Below are 23,382 nucleotides of genomic sequence, written 5' to 3'. Positions count from 1 at the left end.
TTAGAGCTCTCAGAGATGTTGAACAATGGCTTATGCAAGAGTAGAAAAGGATGGTCAAAAATATTGTTTCTGGCTTACCAGAGATTTTAGAAAACTCAATAAAACTCAATAAAAGATTATTTCAGACTTTCTTGTAGGTAGCAAAGTGAACATTCCCTGAACACAGTACCCTTTGCTTCCCCACAAAACCCAAAAAGCAAACAGCGCCTGCCCATATATTTTATCATTAGTTTTCAAACGCTTTATTATCTACTGGTATAAAGATTCAAGGAAACAATATTTCCTTTTCTAACTTTTTCAGCCTAGCTAACAGCAAAGAAGAATCTAAAGTGGCATTTTTATGAGGTCCTTTTCTAAGAGAGTTGATACCATGGTTAAGTGGTCTGGTTACTAGGATTAAATTTGTGGTTGGAAAAGTACTCCATTCTAAAAAAAAGTGAATTCAACATGAACCAACATAAATGTGCAACTCTGAGGGTGTCTGGGAGCCACGGCTCCATCCAAATCCTAAGGAAGGACAAGAACCACTGCCCATGGTTAAGTCCCTAAGAGGATTAAAAGCCTATTTACTGTCACTTGGTTGATAAAGATGCTGCTCATCAGTCCCATCCTAAAAGCAATAAACAATCGCCCGATTTTATACTCTCCCAGGTAAAGACTTGTAAACAGAAAGAACTAGTAACGAACGTTTTTCTTAAAAGAAAGTTAAATTCCAGTAACACCTGCTATTGTAATACATTCCATATTTAAGGCAGGCCATACGTGGGGGGGGTGTGTGCATGTCAGAGACGGTCAATGATCTACTAACTGAAAGCCGTAATTGACAGAATTCCCATTTTGTAAAATTAAAACAACAACAAAAAACCCCACTGTTTTTAGATCTTAGAAATAAAGATTCCAATTAATGAACTCATGACCAAGACAAATATTATGAGACGTAAGAGGAGATATATATAGGGAAAGAACATACATATGTAGAGTTAAATGTTTTACCATTTCTGATTATCAAAAGGCTAAGTATATTTTTAAACCACACAGTGAGTATAATGACAAGTTTAGGAAAGACCACCATAAATACCATGTTCAAAAACCAATTGCTCCATGAGAGGCGATGGACTCTGAGAAACAAACTGAGGGTTCTAGAGGGGAGGGGGTGGGGGGATGAGTGAGCCTGGTGATGGGTATTAAAGAGGGCACGTACTGCATGGAGCACTGGGTGTTATGCACAAACAACGAATCATGGAACACTTCATCTAAAACTAGTGATGTAATGTATGGGGATTAACATAACATAACAACAACAACAAAAAAAAACACAAAAAAAACCAATTGCTAGTTTATTAAAGACGACACACAAAGAATTCTAGAACCAGAGTACATGTTTCACAGCTATTGCTTTGTTTTCTTACCTTGGATGTTGTACAGTCGGACCCTATGGGTAACATGTTCCAAAAAGCAAGTCACGTCTGAGTAAAACCTTCCACGTTGCACTCTGACAAAGGGCAGTGTTGTGTAAACATAAGGCTGAGGAGGAAATGACATTTTTAAGAAAAAAATTCAGCTTTTAACTTTTCCAAGGGATGTTTATTATCATTTCCCAAATGGCAAATACATACCACCTGATATTTGCAATCTCAAGTGAAAACAAAACCTTACAAGGTATCAGAACAGGCGCATGCTATAAAAATGGAGTATAAGGTTTTTCATTAGACAAAAAGTGCTGAAAATAGAAAATAAAAATGTTTACAACTTGACTGGCCTAGGTGATCTACAAACATTCCCTCCCAGCTATAAAAATTTCTAATTAAAACCCTTCTATATTGTCCATGTGCTATTTATTAGAAATACCATTCATTCTACAGCAGTGACATTTTCCCAGGCAAACGTTTATTATAACCGTGGCCCCCTAATGTTCAGGGGTCGGGCAGGTGGCAAGGATGACCACAGGGAGTCATCTAAGCAAACAGAAAGCAGGATTCAGAGAATTGCTTAATCACAGTTAGGTTTACTAGTCTATAAAACACACTGCCCTTTTACTAGAAAGAACTAGCTGAATATAAAGCAAATTTACAAACTTGAAAAAACTATGGCAACCACTGGTTTAAGGTTTCGTCATTTCGAATCTAGTTGTCAAGAAAAATCAGGAACAGAACATACGTCTGTGACATAGGGACACATTGAAAGCATTTATGAAGAATTATATTTTCTCTTTTTTTTTGAAGGAATTATATTTTCTTAAGCATTACAGGCTGCAGAAGCTCAACAATGGCATGACGAGCTAGGCTTGCATTGCGAACTACTTAAGTAGCATCAGATTTTCACAACTGTGAAATTTTCTTCCAAATGTACCTCTCTGGTTCTAGAAAAAATATTCTGAAATTAATATAATGCATTAAGAGTTTACAAAGTTCTTGGACCTAATTTTACCATATAGCTAAAAAGTAAGGGAAGAAGATGAAAGCTGGCATGGGGATTTCTGGGCTCCTACCTGTTTCTGATGCACCCACCTGCCTCCCTGATAGTCTTTTATTTTCTCTTTGTAAATATATGATAATTCTCTTGGTTTTTTAATTTAATATTAGAGCTATTTAAAGATAGAATAATTTTAAATAAATTAGTCACAATTGTCCATGCATAATATTCCAGAAGTATTGTTATTTTTCATTTTTTCTTTGGTATAAGAACAGTCAATCAAAACCAAATTCCTGGGGTGCCTGGGTGACTCAGTCGGTTAAGCGTCTGCCTTTGGCTGGGGTTATGATCCCAGGTTCCTGGAATCAAGCCCCACGTTGGTCTCCCTGCTGAGCAGGGAGCCTGCTTCTCCATCTCCCTCTGCTGCTCCCCTTGCTTGTGCCCTCTCTCTGACTCTCTCTCTCAAATAAATAAATAAAAATCTTAAAAAAAAAAAAAAAAAACCCAAAACCCAAATTCTTGTCCAAGTGAGAACAGACTGATACAGCTTATACTTAGGATCCACTACCCTTCCTAGAACGGCTACTATGAGCTGTAGTTTACCTTTAATTCCTCACTGATTAAAAAAAAAATCGAAACAACAAAAAACTAGACTCCTTAGAACGGTCAATGCTATTCTTTAAAATCTATTATTTGGGGCGCCTGGGTGGCTCAGTCATTAAGCGTCTGCCTTCAGCTCAGGTCATGGTCCCGGGGTGCTGGGATCGAGCCCCGCATTGGACTCCCTGCTCAGCGAGAAGCCTGCTTCTCCCTCTCCCACCCCTGCTGCTTGTGTTCCTTCTCTCTCTGTGTCTCTCTCTGTCAAATAAATAAATAAAATCTTTAAAAAAATAAAATAAAATAAAATCTATTATTTGATTTCGGTTAACAGGTTTTTCGAAATTGAAGAACAACAGTAACTTCTGCAGGAGACAGGTTTCTAGGCAACAAAATATGGAGAATATTTAACTTATCTTGAAGTAGAGAAAACCTATATAAGTAGAAAAGCAAAGGAAGATGTTCTAAAGAAAAAAATACAGAACTGACTACACAAAAATTAAAAAAAAATACTATAACAGCATAACATAATTAAATTAAATGACACACTGATGGAACATTTTGCAGTATATAGGAAAAAGGATTAATTTTTACCATATATAAAGAATGCTTATAGATCCGTAAGTCATACCAGTAAAAAAAATGGTCAAAGAACTTATATATGTAACTCACAAAAGATATAGGAGAGAGAAATAAATGTATGAAGTTTAGCTTCCCTAATAATCACAAAAACTTAACAGTAAAATATTTTTCACCCATTATTATAGGTAAAGCTTTTGATATGACTGATTCTCAGTGCTTGGAGTGGTATATTAGAGAGCTACTCTCAAAAATGCTGGTGGGAGCGAATATTTATGCAGTCACTTTAGAGGACAGAGAAATAGTATGTATCAAGTCTTTTTTTTTTTTAAAGGTTTTATTTATTTGACAGAGAGAAACACAGCTAGAGAGGGAACACAAGCAGGGGGAGTGGGAGAGGGAGAAGCAGGCTCCCCGCAGAGCAGGGAGCCTGATGCGGGGCTCCATCCCAGGACCCTGGGACCAGGACCTGAGCCGAAGGCAGATGCTTAACAACTGAGCCACCCAGGCGCCCCAGTATGTATCAAGTCTTTTTTTTTTAAAGATTTTATTTATTTATTTGAGAGAGAGAGAATGAGAGACAGAGAGCAGGAGAGGGAGGAGGGTCAGAGGGAGAAGCAGACTCCCCGCCGAGAAGGGAGCCCGATGCGGGACTCGATCCCGGGACTCCAGGATCATGACCTGAGTCGAAGGCAGACGCTTAACCATCTGAGCCACCCAGGCGCCCCTGTATCAAGTCTTAAAGGCCTCATCCACTGACACAAAATAACTCTTCTAGAAAGTTATTCTCAGGAAATAATCATCACTGCATAAAAAGAATGCTACAAAGAAAGCTTATCACAATGTTACAGTAGTGAAGTATTGGGAGAAAATCTACATATGCAACAATAGGAAATTCTTTTTTTTTTTTTTTACATATATATACATTTTTGTGTGTGTGAAAACATTTAAGTTCTACTCTCTCAGCATATCATATAATATGGTGTTATCAACTACAGTCACCATGTTAGACATTGGACCCTCAGACCTTTAATCACAACAGTATATATTAAAAATGTGTTTTCGAAGAATATACCATTTGATTGTGAGCACTGTCACAACAGTGAAAATGGGGGAGAAAGGGATATGCACAGTAAGACAATAAAAAATACATCAAAATGTTGGCAGTGGTTTGCATGGCCTTTGGAATAGTTGGTAAATTTTATTGTTTTCTTCAGTTTTCTGCATTTTCAAAAATGTGCCAAAATTTGTATATATTATTACACCTTTACAGTCAAGGGGAGGGAAAATTTTTTTTGTTTTTTAAAGTGCTGAAAGTTAAGGAGAAAAATGGCCCACTGGACAAATTATTTTTCTCCTATGGCTAGATAATTTGTCTCTGTATATGTGCTGTGCCACACAGAACACCACAACAGCACCTGAACCCTCCAACAAATCTGGCTTCTTTCCATGGAGAGCAACTGTTCATTGTAGCACCTTAATGAATTCCAACCCTGAAAAATTATTTGTTTACCTAACACTCACGACTACCGATTGCCAAGTGTCAATAAGGAAATATAATAGTGGAACCAACTCATCTATACCTAACAGATGACAAAATAATGAGATGAACTTATTTTTTTCTTCATTACTCTTTCAATAAATGCTTATTCACAGCTCAGTTCATTGGCACTTACCTTGGCTTCCCCATCAGGTAAGAAGAGGTAGGCACCACTTTTGTCCTTTTTACTGGTGGTTCCATACCATGAAAATTGCACTTTTACTTCATGATGTTTACTGTCTTCTTTATTTATCATTTCCTAAGGATAAAAACAATGTTTAAAAGCAACTTACTATATTAAGATTTTAATGATGTTGCATCGGGTTCCATGTATATGTTGATTAAAAAAAAAACACGAAAAAACCACAAGACAGACAGAAAAATGCTAACATTCAGCCTCTAATGTTCACGATTCTTGGATGAACACCCAAAATCTTATATTTAAAAGTATACTTTTATAGCTAATACTTAGAATTTAAAACTTTCACAATAGAAACAAAAAGAACACACTTCATTAAGGAAGAAAGAGATACACAAATTAAGAGATGTGGACCAGTGCTTCTCAAACTTTCTGTACTGAAGAAGCAGGTTTATTTTTTTATTTCCAGTATGCATGGACCAATATTTTTGTGAAGTACAATAAGAGTGAATTACTAGAAAAATTAAATTTAAAGTGATATACCAAATATACACTCAAATTTTTTATTATTAGATTCAGTAGGCATAAATTTATTGTGTCATTGTGCTTTCAGAGTTTCCACAAACATTTTTCTCAACCATTACAGCTTCTATACTTATCTTGTGGACCAGTAACAGTTCACAGAGCAGCACCACCCACAGACCACCCTTGTTAGGAGCAAGTGGTCACAGTGGACCACATATATCAGATACATATAGCTCATCCATCCTTTCTCCCAGAGTATTTGCATCGACTTTCCCCCCTCTGCATACATAATCTGCACATATTATAATAAAAGTGATAAGCCTTCCATGAATTTGGAAACTATTCAGAACATACCTCCAAAAGCCCAGACTGATCAAACCGAAGTTTAACAAAGGAGTTCTCTAGAGTTATATCTTCTTCAGTACTTTTTACATTCTTCATGTTGAAAATTCCTTTATCTTTTACGTTACCATTATGCAGCACATACTCAGCTAAATGTGGGTCTGAACTTGCTGATTCCAAAATTCTATACACTTTCAGTCCGAGTGGTGGCATCTGCACTAGGAAGGAGATCTTTAAAAGACAGAGGAGAGAATTTTTTTAAAGAGAAATGCAATCTACTGAAAGAAAAGGATTTATACATCTAGTAAGAACAACAACAAAAAAACTACCGTATTTTAAAAAGAATTTAATACTCTACTTTAAAGATGTTTTGAGAATTTATGGGTAGAGTATCCACATTTCCGTTTATCCAGGGAATCTAATAACTTCAGGTTGGTAGGACTATCAAAAGCATGAATGCTTTCATTCAATATATGAAATTATACGAGCAACCTCAATTGTCCTCTGGTGCTCTTAATGGATGCTCAGAGGAGAAAATGCTTCATGAAGGTAGGAGCTTTAGGTGAACAACGATTTTTCCTAATTATCAGGACCCTTTTTATACTATGGTTTCAAGTACATTAAAAATAAAAGTGGTAAATGTAATACTATAAATATTAGGCAGGCTAACCATGGCCATCGAATGCCTGGGGTCCAGCAGACAATGCACAAAGCACAGAGGATGCACACACACTGTAAGTCGTGACCTCTGCCTTCTAGGAGCTATTCCTCCCTTTTCTAGATAGGCTGTTTCCTGTAACATCTGACCAAAACTTCTATTATCTTCTCCTTTCTAACTAAAGGATTATGAATTTATGAAAGCAGCCAGCAATGGCTTTTAACAAGCAAAGTAATTCTCATTTAGAGTTCCTAGCTTTTGGCTGCGTCTTCAGAAGTACAGTTTAATTTGCACTCGAGACTCCAAGAATTCAACTTTTCTAGTGATGCGGGGGTCCAGTTTAATATTACTTTAAGAAATTTTCTCCAAAAATGTCTATTACTTCAGGCCAGGCTTTCCACAGTTGTATCTCAGGTAAAAAGCACCTTCCTCTATTTTAGGAAGTCCTTCTTTTATGGTGTGTCACGTCACCTTTGCAATGAAACGCTGAAAGGACCTAAGTTATTTAGAAAAGGTGTTATTTATCTCAACTTCAGTGTGCATAACTGTTACTGAATTGAGTTAAACAAAGAATTTCAAAATTTTTTAGGTAATGATGACTTCATTACTTCAGGAAAAAGTTCCAATACTTACAAAGATATACAATATACATGCTAATAACATACTAATAATAACATGTGATATACACACTAAAGAAGATATTAGTATTCTAGGAAACACAGGATCTCTTTTCCTTTAGTGTCATTTAACTGGTCAGTTAAATCCCCTGGTATCCACAACTTTAACCACTTCACATACACCAATGTGATGACTCAAAGGGAGCATGGATACATATATAAACTACATACTGGCTATGCTTTTTTAATGGTGCCTCTTTAAGTTCTACGGCGAAAACGTACCTCATAGGCTGTCTGTGAAATAGTAGTTGCTGTATTCCAAACTGCACTCATCTGAATTTCCACAGGCTTTCCGGAAGCAGAAGACACTTGTGCTGTGGGGGAACTCACATAGACTGAGACCACTGAGATTCGGTCTTGTTCTGAAGGATTACAGACCACAAGATACCTGCAAAAACAGCTGCTTCACTACTCGGGTCTTAAAACAGTATTTCTACTTCTTTTACACTATGTGTAAAGACTCAGCTTGTAGACATAGAGTCAACACACGGAGAGGACTTATAAGGAACACATTCTGGTAAAATTTTTGGAGAACACGCAATTTCATCACAAATAACACACACTACAAAGGGTAATGAAATAATGATTCACTTTCTAAGAATAAAATGTTATACAAATGGAAGACATTAATAGAACTATAATAAAGTTATTTCCATGGCCCAGAAAATGACCTATATAACACATGGTTTTATTAGCCTTTCTAAAATAATCAGCTTGATCCAACTAATCTCCTGATCCCTGCCTAAGCTCGCTGAGTAAGAAAACACATACATTGCCTATTTGTACTTTAGCCACAATTAATTTCAGTTAAAATCCTGACATTCATTTTAGACCACTAAAAGACAACAAAAATGTATGGCTATCCATGCAGAATCACACATTTATTTTATATACATGGGGTCCTTATTCCCCAAGAGAGTTGGTTCTGGAAAAAAGATCATTTCAAGTAGCTCCACTTAAAAAGGGTGTTAAAATTTTATACAAATAGTGCTAAAAAAGATTTGACTGGGCCTAGCTAGAAAAAGGACAACACACACTATTAAAATAAGTTTAGACAATTATTTAAAACTACATGCAATTCTTAGAATGAGCAAAAAAATGAATGAACTGGAGTTTCTGGCAGACTTTTTCCAACAATATTTTATATTAGCACATTATGACACCTTCACGCATTTAATTTTTATAGGATGGTTTTAAACATAACTGCATTTGTAAAAAATATTCATGGACTTCATCATTTTTCCTAAAGTCCTCTTCTTAATTTCTTTGATATTCAAAGAATTCTTAGTTGAAGATCCTCACTGTTTCATGGCTTTGCCTGTGAGCAGAAATGTTCTAGACCATCATATCACAGACTTCATGAAACAGAGTCTTTGAAAGATTTATGATTTTACTTTATGATCAATTTGAATCAGATTATCTTCAAATAAATCAAAAGATATTTCAAAGAGGATGTTTGAATAATATAACTCACTGATTCATTAGTGAATATTTTCTTGATTGAAATATTTTGGTTTCCTATACAATTTTGTAACTGCAGGACCACAGAACTGAATAGTCAAATAGCAACCCCATCTCCCCCTGACCCATAGCAGCTACATCAAAGATGGCAGACACCAGCTAGTATTGTGTATTTAGTGCATTAGAAAGCGTAGTCGTGCTCTTTTATTCTACGTGTGTTCTGTGTATTTCAATCGCATTGCAGATCGCATAAGAAGTAAAACTAATACTTGCAGTGGTCAAAACTAAAGTGAAGGACAACAGGAAAACACAAAAGAAAAGAGCGAGCATGTAGCATAAAATCTATAAAATGTTTGACTTATAAAGCGTTTATCGGGAGAAGCTCTTATGATAGAAATAGTATTCTGAGATACCAAAAGCGACAACACAGCAATAAAAATGTCTCTAATTCCTAATGGCTTATAGTATGCATCAGGATCACACAACCTAGCTTACACCACTTATGTTCACCGAGATTCCATAGATGTGCGAGAGAAGAGTGGCTGAAGCTGTGTAGTCAAAAACGTATTTACAAAGGACACTGAAGCCTTGACATACTGGGTAAAACCCTATTTTATCCACAGAAGCAATTCTAAAGAATAGTGAGGGCAATGCTAACAGACTTACCTGAAGGATCTGCCAACCTATTGGTGCCCTCCTACTGCCCTCTACCAGAGCTTACGTGTCACCTGACTTGTCCCATCACAAACACACCTGGAGAATCACAACTGCCAGGATTCATTGTTACCAGCAAGACAATACTATATTCCTAATGTGCAACGTGGAGAAGAAAAACAGTTGAGGATCACCTATCCTCAGCACCAAAGATGTTTAAGCCAGCATCCCGGAAATGAGTGATTTACTGCTTAACCCCATGTTCCCAGAGGCTTAGAGATAATATGGTCTGAAGACTCGGGCCAGTATCCTGATTCTGCAGAAGCCCTGAGGCACATCCAGGTACTGAGCCTAGAATTCCTACTGGCAGGTTTGTTGGATGCTCTACTACACAGGTCTAGTCATAAGGGCTCTGATAATAAAATGTAACATGTGCCCAACCAATAAATTAGGTAATAAGCATCCAGAACAGAGATTCCTTCCCGTGTCCCATAGGGGAAAAAGATTCACATTTAAAGCAAATAATAATTTTAACCATACATTTAGTTTTATATAATATTAAATCACTTTTTATAATAAGCTGTGAACTAGGTTCTGTTTTGTTTCATTTTAGTAGCTAATTAGTATGTGACCATAATGATGTTTCTACTGTACTGAATGATTATATAATTATCTTGCCAGGAATCTGTTCAAAAATGGAATGTGTAGAGTATATAATGAGTATAATGCTGCACTAAGAAAATCATTTTTTTAACATAATTAGAGATTCACACCATGTTCTTCAAGCGCACCACAGCATAAATTTACCTGACATACACACAACTCTCATCTACATACATTTTAAGTAGAGTACAGAGAAAGGAGAATCACATATGAAATATTTTCCTTTGGAAATAAGTACACAATCAAAAATTAACTAAATGTTCATTTTTATTATGTTTGGTAGTCAAATATTTGTTATACTGCCAACATCCCTAAATAGGAGTCCATTTAAACCCATCAGCTGTGAATGAAACCAACAGGTTTCAATATCCTAAATATCAAACTCAGTTACTGAAAATTAATAATATCTGATTCACACTAAAGAAGAGGAGAGTAATACTTATATCCTAAAAATGGGGACAGTTAATTTCTATTTTACCTTGTAAGTAACTGTAAAGGAAACTCCGAACTTTTTCCCCCTTGATTTTCCCCACATTTACATTAGCTTCCTCCTGTCATCTATCACCAGGTCACATCCAGCCTTCTCGTTCTCATTACGACACTAGCCCCCTTAACCTGGGGTTACAGCAATGATCTCAATTCTCTGTGTACAAGGAACAACCCTCACCTCACAGAGGCAAAGCATTCATATGCTACCTGCCCATCAAATTAGGTGACAGACTATGATCTACTCTGAGAGAAAAATGAAAGGACATCTACATGCTTTATGTCAAATTGGGAATCATTTTATGGAAGAACTAGAATTCCATCGTAAATGTGGTTCTGTCCTTGAAGACTCTATCGAGGATGAGTATATTTAGAATTCCTTCATCCCTTTTGTAGAAATGATTCATGCCATGTTAAAAAAGATGACTGTGGCACTCTCTCTTTAAGGCAAATCTAATTCGTGCCAACTCTGAACAAGAGTCTAGGAGCACATGGACCTCCTTCTAGGACTGGATGAAGGGCAGAGTGGAAGGAGTATGCCTCATGGTCAGAGTGACGTTGGAGTTATCACTTAGCATGCTTCCTGTCTGTGCGGCCCAGCCCTTGGGCCTGTACAGGCAACTTATAAGGTACAGCCTTTCATCTTTCCCACTGAACAGGTAGGAAACTGAGGTTAGGTATGCAGGTAAGACTCACCCAGCAAAAAAGTGCCATAATAAGGCTTTGAACTTGACCTTACCCCCTTGGCCATCTTCTTAATCATTTTATTCACAGGTCAAGCTCATTAAGTACCTTTTTGACAACTGGGCTTTCCTGTAGAAATTTCCTTAGTTCCAAATTCATATGTGGAGAATTTTCTTTCCTCCCTGATGCCAAAGATCCTCATGGAGCCTCTTTCTTTGGGATTCACAGAAAGCTATTTGCATTTCAATATATTATATTTGTAAAAGAAAATTTATAAACTGGAACACTGGAACAGAAAAAATCTTGCAATATATACTAAGGAGCTCATCTTATGACCTCACGACATGAGGTAAGCAAAACACTATTCAAGGAAAACATTTAAAAAGCATTACATATATTTAAGACTGTGTAAGGGAGATAAAAATGAGAAGTATCTGCAAGTCCCCTTTAAGTGCAGTTTAAAATCAAGTAAGCAAACACCAGGTCATATGAAAAATCATTGTAACTTCATGTGCCTAGTGTAGTACCTGACACGGAATAACATTCAACAAATAGTTGATAAATGAGTAATGCACAAAAATCCCACTAGGAGAATGTATCATTTATAAATATGCCTACTGGTATGGGGTTTTATAATTTTATCAGATCATTTTCATTTTGATAATTTTAATTCCACAAAAAAATGCTTTTAAGGTCGACAAGCTATATAATTAACCCCTTTTCAAAGACAGGAGAAATGACAGATCCGAGATCACAGAGAAAGTTAAGAATAAAGCAGACTAGAGCTCAGTGTGTCTGATTCTTAATCAATGACAGCATAGTAAAAAATTTCATTTCAAATAAGAATATATTCATCTTCCCTAAGTAGCCTCATCAGTGGAGCCTAATCTAAAGAAAAGTAGTAAACTTAGAGAATTTTCTGAATGTGGAAATATACAGATTTATATGTTTATAAAAATTTCAATTTCTAGACTTGAAGTCTTTCTGATATAGTCCACCTAGTTTTCTCTATTTAAAACATAATGCTTACAATGTTAGTCACTAAGGGGAAAAGAATCAAGATATTAAAAACAAAAAGCCATTTTGACATATGACAGGTCTCAAAAATCACAGAGTTCTGTGATTCCTGGGCTCTGGAATCGAACGAATTCAAGCTGAAAACCCCACAACGGGCCTTAGAATTTGAGAGGCTTTGGGCAAGGTATTTCATTTCTCCAAGCCTTGATATCCTCATCTATAAAATCAGGAGATAAGACTCTTATTGGAGTTAAATGATAAAATGTTTGGAAAATCACATAGCTCAGGCCTGACACAAAGTAGAATCCCAAGAGCAATTAAATCTCTCCTTTTCCTCACAAAATCCTCCTGGCGTCCTGACCAGGGACTCTGGTACATGAATCACACTGGATGGTGGAGTGAATGTTTTAATTCACCCAGGTCACTGAGCTGCCTTAAATGCTTTTCTGTGTAAGGCATATAAAAATCTAAATGACAGAAATTAACTAAACTACGTATGTGATAACAAAGATTCCTTGAAACAAGAGTTCAGATAACATGGGAGGGGGGAAATAAACACACAGGTGCATATAATACACACATGTACAAAGTAACCACGTGGTGTATGAATAATTTAAAAAGAATAAAAGGACAGAGAGAAGGATACCTCCTGTTTTGTATAGTTACAAACTTATGAATGTGATTACATAGTCCCTGTCGTGGAAGCACCTATAATCTAGAAGAGAGAGACGGAAACTGTTAAGTTCAATACAATAGCGTAGGTAATACGACAAAGGTACGCACAGAGCATCTTGTGATGCACACAAAAAGGTGGCAGGATGATTAAGAATCAGGAGAGTATTCAAAATAGGAAATTAATTTTACACAAAATGACTGCATAAATGACAAAACTTTATTGGGAGACATAAAAATGAATAAACGGAGAGACATACTTGCCTAGGAGAGAAAAATAAAAGACTGCCGAAAAACCCCAACTATCCCAAAATTAATTCATGAATCTTACGCAATGCTAATCAAAATCTCACTGAAATCCTTTTGTTGGGAGAAAGAGCAAAACACAATTCTATATCTATAATAATAGACAGGCAAGACAAATGGTTAAACAGACACATTAAAACAATATGCCAACATTGATTCTAGATTAAAAAAATGTAGAAACATTAAAAATGATACAAGATTAGTAGAAAAAGATAAATATGTCCTCTGTGGCACAAAGGGTCTCTCTAACCGTAACGGTACAAAAATAGCGAAGTGAAAGGCTAGCAGAATTGATAACAAAAGCTTAAGCATTTTCTACCTTAAAAATAAGGTTAAAGAATCCAAAAAGAAAAGAAAATCAAATTTGGGAAATTTGTAAAGTGCTCTTAGAAATCAATAGAAATATGCTCTAGGTAGTTTGACTATCAGAATAAAAGCACAGATACAAGTAGAGAAAGTGAACCTTTTTCAACTGTCAGACTGAAGTTGAAAAATCAGGGCTGATTCAGCTTCTAGGAGACACGGCTCTCGGAGAGACGGAGGAGCTGACAGGCAAGAGCTCCACTTCTACCGGCCAACTAGAAAACCCAGAGAGATGCGGTAATCATCTGCAGGCAACAGAGAACACTGCCAAGGGGTGCAAAGAACTTCAGAGATGTGAGCTTTCTTCTCTAGCCATTTTACCCTGAGGCATGCCAATTCTCAGCCTGAGAATGGCTGAGTTCCATGCAAAGCCTAGAGGAGGGTCACTGTGGGAGCAGAGTGGCTGAAAAGCATTTGGTGAGGACTCAGGACGCTTCAAGTATACATGTAGCTTTCTCATCAGTACACATGGCAAATACTGGACTGCTCTACAGAAAGGGAAGCTTAAACCCTCAACAGAAAGCTGATGAAAGGTAGAGCAGAGACATCTCATGATATTTTATGTAAAGATTGATTTACTTATTTGAAAGAGAGAGAGAGAGAGTGGGGGGGAAGGGGCAGAAGGAGAGGGAGAGAGAATCTCAAGCAGACTCCCCTCTGAGGGCAGAGGCCAATGTGGCACTCCATCCCTGAGATCATGACCTGAGCCGAAACCAAGAGTCAGACACTCAACCAACTGAGCCACACACATGCCCCCTCACGACATTTCAGAACCTACCAGGGAGTAGGGCCCACAGAATATACAAGACTATTAGCTGAAAACTTGGAGAGCTAGATGAACAAGACATGAATTAGCCTCAGTTTAGCACAGCGCTTGATTAGAGGAAGACTGAACGCTTTTCAGAAGAAAATATTTTCTGGAGACTACATAAATTTCATACACAATGTCTACCACTTAATACAAAATTTCGAGACATCCCAGAAGACAGAGCCTCATGATTAAACACCAAGGAGAAAAAGACAAAAGAATGAGAACTACACATGCTCCAGATACTGGAGTTTAACTGATAAGACTTTCCATAAGTAGGTGAAAGGATGAACAGTTTCACCACAGAAACTTAATACATTAAAATTAAACAGAATGAAATTCTCTAAGGAGAAATATTTGAAACTAAGAGTTCTGCAGATATATTTAACAACAGAGTACATTCAGCAGAAGAGAAGTTAAACTATTAACAGGGTACTTCCTCTAGATTCTGGTATTATGAGTGAATATTCTGCAACTACTTTTTAATACTTCTGGATGTAAAACCCTCTTCTACAAAAAGTACATATTTTTAAAGTAATCAGAAAATATGATGACAACAACAAAAACAAGCAACTTTTTAAAAAGTAGGGCAGGGAGGGATAGCCAGGTAAAGGAAAATAGGGAAATATTCTCTAGGTAGTTTGACTATCAGAATAAAAGCACAGATACAAGAAAAAGGATGTTATTTTCAGGACATACAAGCCATCCAATACCACTAAAATCTACACAGTAAAGTGAATCTCTAAAGCGCCAATATATGAGCTAGAAAGGGAGCTAAATCTCAAGTCATAGTGAGGAATGGGTGTCTTTAAATCATTGTAAGGAGCACAGACCCTATTATATAAGTTACAGGGAGTGACTGGAAGGTTTAACATGGTCAGATTCATTTTGAATAGATATTTCCTGTTGCTAGGTAGAGGAAGAATTTAAGGAGTCAGGATTAAAAGCAGAAGACCAACCAAGTAGCTATAATAACCCAGGCAGGAAAGGTGAAGACCGAAGTTACAGGAGTGATAGAAATACAAAAAGAGGGACAAATCTGAGAAACAGGCAGGATATCTTATCAGTAGGATTTTTTGGATTCCTTGGAGAAGGCCGAGTAAAACGAGAAGAAAAAAAAAATCTACAGCTCCTGGTTTCCAGTTAGGGGGGGATAGACATGATAGGAGTGCCAATAACCAGGATCGAACACCTAAGGATGGGTAGTGGGAGGAAGTTTTAAGATGAAGGTGATAAATTCAGGTTTAGACTTCTTGAATTTGAGGTGCCTGAGGAACATCACACAGATTTATCCTGATGCTTTTTAATTAATTATCCCAAATTCAGGAGCTACTTATCCATTGGAAATACAAAAATCAGGTTTCAAGGTATGGCAGACAGAATACTTTACCATTCCCCCCTCCCCCAAGATGTCCACATCCTAATCCCCAGAGCCTATGAGTAATTTATATGGCAAAAGACTTTGCAGATGCAATTAAATTAAAGATCTTGGGATGGTGAGATTTCCTAGATTATCCAGTTGAGTCCAATATAATCACAGGGATCCTTATAAGAGAGATATAGGAAGGTCCAACTGAGAAGAAGGCCACATGACAACAGAAGCAAGAGGTTGGAATATGTGGGAAGGGGCCCCAGGCCAGGGAATGCAGGTGGCCTCTAGAAGATGAAGAAGGCAAAGAAACAGACTCTCCCTTCAGAGCCTCCAGAAGGAACCAGCCCTGCCAACCTGTTAGGCCTGTGAAGCTGACTTAGGACTTCTGATCGCCAACATTGTAAAACAATAAATGTGTGCTTTTTTTAAGAGACTAACTTTGTGCTAATTTGTTACAGCAGCAGGAGGAGACTAACACATCAGGTTATACTATTCCTCTTGAAAATGAGGGCTAAGCTGTGGTTTTGTAGCACAAAGACTTTTTACCACCAAATGCATACAAGAAAATCTTGAGGGCTGGGTGGAGAGGGGCAAAGATCAATGAGAAAAACTTGGGGTCCTTGGACGTGGGCCCAGGCAAAGACTGAAATAAAGTGTATCCAGCTGTCTGACCGTCCCTCCCAGGGAGGATGCCTTCCTACTTCCTCATCCACCGACCACCAGGCCTGATGTGCCCAACCCCACTGTCTCAGCGCAGGTGCTCACAGCAAACACTACGAAGAAAACAACGAAAACCCTGAACCTGTACTTTGTGAAAAGCAAATGATTGACAGTCCTTTACAGTGACTAAGGTGGTTATTCCTAGCCTTTTAAAATTCTGTTTATTTTCTAATCTGTGACTACCTCACACAGACTGCATTCCCTGGAGACATGCACACATGCACAAGATTTTTCATATACTTTCCAAGGCCTCCCAGTTTAAAAACCTTTCTATTTTTATAAAAGAGGCCTTCTTAAGTAGGCAAATATTTAACTGTTTCCCCATTAAAGTTTCTCCAGAAACTGTATAATAACAGTCTTGCTTCTCTTTAATTACCAGACAATGGAATTTATATTTGTAAGGGGAAAAATAAAAAATGATGTTTTCTGAAAGCTTCCAGTTGATTAAGTAGCAAATACGGTCTCATCTAAGAGGCAAAAAAATTGAACAGTAAGGAACAGAACACTCTTTTTCTCTACAATGAAAATTAGGATTATATTTGAATACAAGTAGGGGATAAATGTTACCTGATCTTCCTAACACATTATTTCAGCATTTTTTTCCTATAGTTAATTTCTTAAATTAACTATAGGAAATATATTTCTTAAAATTTATGGGACAAAAATATTACGAATCTATCATCCTATGAACAGCCATTTCTGCAAGGACAAGATTCAAAAGCAAATGTGAAGCTGCCCTTCATGAAACAGTATGGTAGCGGGACCTAAAATTGCTATTGTCAACTAAGTATTTAATTTCTGAGAATACCTTCTATCTCAAATCCAAGGATTCCACAAAATATTTCTAATCCAAGTTCTTGGTTTAGATGAAAAGTATGTGATTGTTAAGTAAGTATTCTAGAAAGCTGTCTGTTAGAAAATATTACTTTGAGTAGAGAATTATGCTTGTTTATAATATTAATAGACAACGCAGTAATTCATAAATAGCACTTTACCATAAAGAAATAATTTTGCTATTTTTAACTCAGAGTAAATTTGACTCAGCAGGTGGTATAGAGTTTTTCAGCCAAAATGGTAATAACAACAGTACCGACTACACCAGCAGCTGCACTTAATTTGCCTTTGGAACACTGCCTAGCATTCAGGAGGTACTTCACTTGAATTAACTCCGCTCAGTTTCACATCTAACTTGTGACATCCTGAATCATACCTATCTACAGATGTGTAGAGTGGTTCAGTATCCTGCTCACGGACACAGAGCCACTTAAGTGAGAGAGCCAGGATTTAAATTCAAGCAGTCAGGCTCCAAGGAACCGAACCTTGCAGGTAAGGAGGGTGGTCCTATTTCCCTCCAGTGTGTGCGCTAGAAGTAGATGGGCCATCCGCAGCACTCAGAGTCCCATCAGAGTCCCCATGTCCCCAAGGCTCTCGGTCTGCTGCTTCATCAGAGTGCTCTGTATTCACCCCATAAAGAGCCTTCACCCGGAAACCTTCTAATCACCTCCAATGGCAGGACTGCGCTTTAAGGGAGTTTCTCTGAGATGAAATCGAGGCTACCTTCCTGAGCTGCTGTAATGACAACACAAGCTGTTCTTTCAGTAAGTTCTAACTCTTTATAAGAGGTGGTAGGAAAGGAATTGCTATAGTAAGTCTCCATTTTGCAATTGTGGTGTTATTCTGGAAAATAGTTTCCTATGTCCCAGTTATTGGACAAGCTGGCTTAATTTCCACAGCTGAGTTTTCTACGTAAAAACTTCCTTTCGTAGTGTTTATCCAAATGAATGCTTTATATACGATTTATGTGTTAACAGACAAGAAAACCACTGTTAGCTAGATGCAACTCTAGTTATCACCTACTTCGGATCCCTCTCTCCCAGCACGTGTAGCAAATGGAATTAGGTTTCAAAAAAATGACCCTAGTTAGTGCCAGAGGTGGGACTAGAATGAGCCCCTGACTCTCAGTCCAGAGCTCCTTTCACAATACGGTGCTCTTTTTAGGCACCTGACCATGAAAGCTGCCCAAAGCTCAATGGTATGGAAACGAAATAGTATATAAATGTTATCAGAATTTATTGCTGCAAATACTCGTTATAGCTACAACTCAATATTATAAGGCGTTAACTGTCAAAAGTACAACTACATATTTCAGGAATGGGGAAAGCACTTCTAAAAGCCAAAATATAACCAAAGTAGAATCAACATGCAATTTTACAACTTTTATAAATAAAACAGGCCTGAAAAACCTTACATCTATTTTAAGGGCATAAGAGAAAACAGCAATAAGAAGGATAAATACCCCTTTCCAACTATTCTAAGACCTTTGGTACTAAAGCAATAATAAGAAACAGATACAAAAGCTGTACATAATTTGGCTGACCCTAAGAGTCTTGTCACCAATTAAGTTGCTTTCACTATGAGAGAGTTTTGCCTTAAACAAAAATACCATCTGCTTTACCTAAAACATTAAGATGTTCTATTTTCTTGTCGATTCAGAAATCACATCTGTAGCCATTTTCTGAAAAGACAGCAGAAGGCATTATATTTATGGGTGACTGCATAAGGAATGATGTTCAATCAAAATGTAATTTTCATCTACAGGGAGAAAATTTCATTTCTCCAATAACTATAATGCTGTAACTTTGGAGGAACACGTTGTACATAAACAGGCTGATTTTCATGAATAAAAAGACCTTAAAAGTTAATGCAGTAAAATAAAGTTGTTTTGTTACTAAAGACAGACACGGCAAATATGTTTGTATTCCCTTTGTAGATCTTTGTCAACAACAGAAATCTATCCTGTGTAAGGTTTTTCAGGTGAAAAGAAAAAAGAAAAAAAAAACTTTATATTGGTGCTATGTCTCTCCATGCAAGTGAGCCATCATATAAGAGGTAAAATGATGAAAACAACAAAACACAAACCACTTTCTGTTTTCAAAACACTTTTAGACACAGTATTGGTCCTGGGAAAGACATTCTACTCTACAATCCAATGAACCAACTGAAGAAGATACAAAACACTAGAGAAAACATCACTTACAGTGAAGGCAAACACAATGTCACAAGGGATAAAGAACACGATTCGAAGAAAAACACACAAGCCATCCAACTACCTATAATACTTTGAGTATATTTTAAGCACCTACAAAAAACCCCTAAAACCCAGGTATGTTTTACTTTGAAAAGTAGCCTAATTTCACATACAATATTCTTGCCTAAAATAAAATAAAATAATAAAATAATGCTGCTCTCCAAATAAGGATGAAATAAATAAGTCCAAAGGCTCTATTTAAAATTTTTCTTTTACCACAAAGTTGTGAAGTGTTCTGAAGTCCAAGATGGGCTTGAAGCCCTTCCTGACTTTTTCAGGATCGGGATACCTTCACTAAAATCCTTTTCCTTGTTCCTCTTGTAGTGCACGCTTTATTAATCTGCATTTAGAAGGAAAAAAAATCTGGTTCAGAAGAACAGAAGACTTTGAAATACGCCATATCACTTCAGTCTATGCTGTGAACTGCTTTGAGTTAATTAGCTCTGTCTCAGCAATTTCAGAAGACATGATGGACACGGGGAGGAAAGAAGAGAGAGAACAGAGGACTGAGTGTGCAAGAAACCAGAAAACAAAACAAAACAGAACAGCTAAGGACTCTCATTTAATCATCACTTCCCCCCTGCCCAACCCTAATACAAATCACTTTTAAAAATGACTCGTAGTCCAGATATTTACTTTCTCTCTTTCATGGTGCATTACACAGTTCCAACTAACGGGGGGAAAACCTCTGGCACTACAGCAATAACAGAAGAGGATCATTCAAGATTTGCATTACCTGGCAGATACAGCAAAACTAACGTCAGCTTTTCTTTGCCACTATCTCATCTCCTTTCCCAAGTTTTTCTTAAGTTCTACCAAGTTATGCATTTCCAAATATCATAACTGGAAATGATTATAATCCTTCCCAGATTACAGTTGGTAGTCCCCATGCTAACTCTGCCTTCACAGTGTAACAAAATATCTCATCATAATCCAACACACAGAGGGCACACATTTTTCCTCTCCATCTTCTGCACTCTCCCAATTATGATCCTTGATGAGGTAATTGCAAGATGTTGGAAGCAACAAACAAAATCGCTTTGATTTCATTAGACAAACCACACAACTAAAACACCTTGTATAAACTTAATTCACTGTATAATAATCTGACAACAAACTAGAACCACACAGCTAGTTAAGAAAGTTTGATTTAAAGTATAAACAATAAAAAGGCAATTAAAACACAGACTAACCAGGCAATTTAGCAGGTGTTCACTGAACACATAACTACTTTGCCATTGCTTTTCAAGAAATAAAACTTAAAACTATCATTTTAAATGCAGTCTGTTCAGCCACTTCCACAGATAAAATCTAAAGCTAATAAAATCTAAAATAATTTTGTACCTAGGAACAAAATCACAGTAGACTAATTATAAGGGCCTGGGAAGGAAGATTCTTTTCAAGTTCACATAGAATTGATGAAAAGAATGATTTAAGATATCATGCCCTGAAAGCACTAAGGAGACAAACTCTGACCACGTTGTAAATCTTTCAGAAATCAGTATGTGAGAATGATGGTAGCCTACTGATAAATATTTTCTTCAAACTTCTAAGTGACAGTAAAAATGTATATATAATAAATATAGTTATATTATTTAAAGCTGCCTATCATAAACTTTAAACTGCCTAACACAAAACCATAAAAAGTATTTTTTCAGGAGGTGCAAGAAAGGAATAAGAATTTCTTTTTTAATTCTGATAAAGAGGAAGCCTAATGAATATTCAAGAAGCTAGAACACTAGTAGACAAGCAGAATCAAGGAAAGGACTCTTATAAAGAAGAAAAGTTAGCACTTAAATACCTCTGTGCTTCGGGAATGTGGTACAGAGGGTGAAAAGTCAGCACCACTTGACTTGCAAAAATTTCTTGAAAGACAGACATTTTTCAATTTTTGGAAGGGATGGGAAGCTGGACAAAGAGGAAAAGTTGAGGCACTTAAGCATGATGCTAGTAACAATCCAATGCAAGTCAGAAGAGTTATGGTGCTTTCTCCTGTACTGTGCCTTTATTAGGGAATTTGCTAATTACTTTAAACTAATTATTTCATAATTCTTCCAAACCTTTATTATATAGCTCTACAGTCTCTATCTGCAAAATCTGAAAAATTCTGAAAATCAGGTTTTTTCAAAACTCATTTGGTGGCAAAACCTAAACTGAACTGACATGAAGCCACATAAAATTATTTATTCCACTTGATCTTAATATTCAGAAATTTTAAATTATTTAATGAGCCCTGTCCCAGACTGAAATATGTATGTCATAATATGCCATATATGCATATTATGTTCCTAGAAAATAAAAATTCTGAATTCACAAAAGATTTCAGGTAAAGGATTGAGGATTTTATTTAAAGGTAGGCTATACAAGCAGTCCAAGGCATAGACTTCTTATAGAAGACACCCTATCTGTGGTTCTGAACAAGAAAGAAAAAGAAAAAAACAAAAAACAAAAAAAACAAAAAAACACAAGAAATGAAAGGGGAAGGAGAACATGAACATATCCCAGCACAGTGCGACAAAGGCAGGAACACAAAATAAATCTGTCACTGAATGGCTGACTATCTGAACCAAGGAATAAGTATCTTTTAACATGACCCTAAATAGGTCACTAAGAAACAGTAAACATTTAAGAATATTTTCTTTATATATGAATACCCCAAATCCCAACAGGACATATATGCTTTTACTTTATCTCTATCCCAATTCTTAATTTTACAATATCTAATTATGTTTTGGTTTTAGAATAAATGGAAAATCTGTTTCTTTAATAATTGTGTTAGATATGATTTTACTACCTAACTGGTAGGAGAGTCTTGAGAACAGGATTTTAAGAAGCTTCTAGCATCCAGGACTGATTTATTCAGCACAGACCTGTTTCCACAGTGTGCAGAATACAACTCCAGCCTGAGAGGAAGAGGGCAGGGAAGAGTAGTCCATGATCAGAAAATATGGTAGCTGGCCTGAGTCATCTAGTTAATGAACCTAATGAGTAGATAATGCTAGTTGCCTACCCAATAGCCATTCCCATATTCTCCTTTCCTGACAGAAACTCAATTGTACTCAGGAAGACAGTAATCGTAGCTTTAAAAAAAAAAAAAAGCCCTTGATTCTCCATGCTTGTGGCTACGTGACACAGTTCTGGCCAATGAAATATAATTAGAATTCAGCAAGTGGAGCTTCCCAGAAAATTATTGTATCCTCAATTTAATAAAAGTCAGCAGACTCAAGTGGCATAACTTTCATCCTTTGCTCCTCCTACCCCTTCCTGGCTGGAACACAATGCAATGTCTGGAGAACCAGGCACAATCTTGAAACCATGAGAACCACCACAGGCTAATGCAGAGCTGAGAGGTAAAAGGGGCCTGGTCCTTTCATGACCTCATGGAACACATCACAAGGCCTGGACTACCTACTACTTTGAAACTTGGTTTCTTGGGAAGCCAATGTAGCACGCTTTTTGTTACATGCAGTTGAATGCAATCTGAAGCGAAACACTATACCCACAACAAATTATACTGAAGTACCCAAAACTCCTATTGATCTTAAAAGAAGGTAATACTGAATGCAAGATGATTCTCCTAAAGCAAAAATTTTCCCATAAAGATTGATCACTACAAACA

The 23,382-nt window shown here is 36.8% G+C and overlaps 1 protein-coding gene across 1 annotated transcript in view; it reads right to left on the bottom strand.

Moving 5' to 3' along the window:
• LOC135362139 (alpha-mannosidase 2-like) overlaps positions 1–23,382 on the bottom strand; it is a 61,040-nt gene that overhangs the window by 25,063 nt on the left and 12,595 nt on the right. Inside the window, exons 2-5 of the mRNA XM_064575572.1 lie at positions 7,692–7,857; positions 6,147–6,365; positions 5,265–5,387; positions 1,410–1,524 (exon numbers count right to left, since the gene is read on the bottom strand). Coding sequence (XP_064431642.1) covers positions 1,410–1,524; positions 5,265–5,387; positions 6,147–6,365; positions 7,692–7,742 — 508 coding nt within the window. The 5' untranslated portion in view covers positions 7,743–7,857. The remainder of the gene's footprint in view (positions 1–1,409; positions 1,525–5,264; positions 5,388–6,146; positions 6,366–7,691; positions 7,858–23,382) is intronic.

Source organism: Mirounga angustirostris, unplaced genomic scaffold (genome assembly GCF_029215605.1).
Source record: "Mirounga angustirostris isolate CCGP_5_RB_7025 unplaced genomic scaffold, mMirAng1.0.hap1 SCAF_12, whole genome shotgun sequence".
In the NCBI taxonomy this organism is placed as follows: Eukaryota; Metazoa; Chordata; class Mammalia; order Carnivora; family Phocidae; genus Mirounga; species Mirounga angustirostris.
Note: the sequence above shows the minus strand (reverse complement) of the source record. Positions and strands in the feature narration are given on the sequence as shown.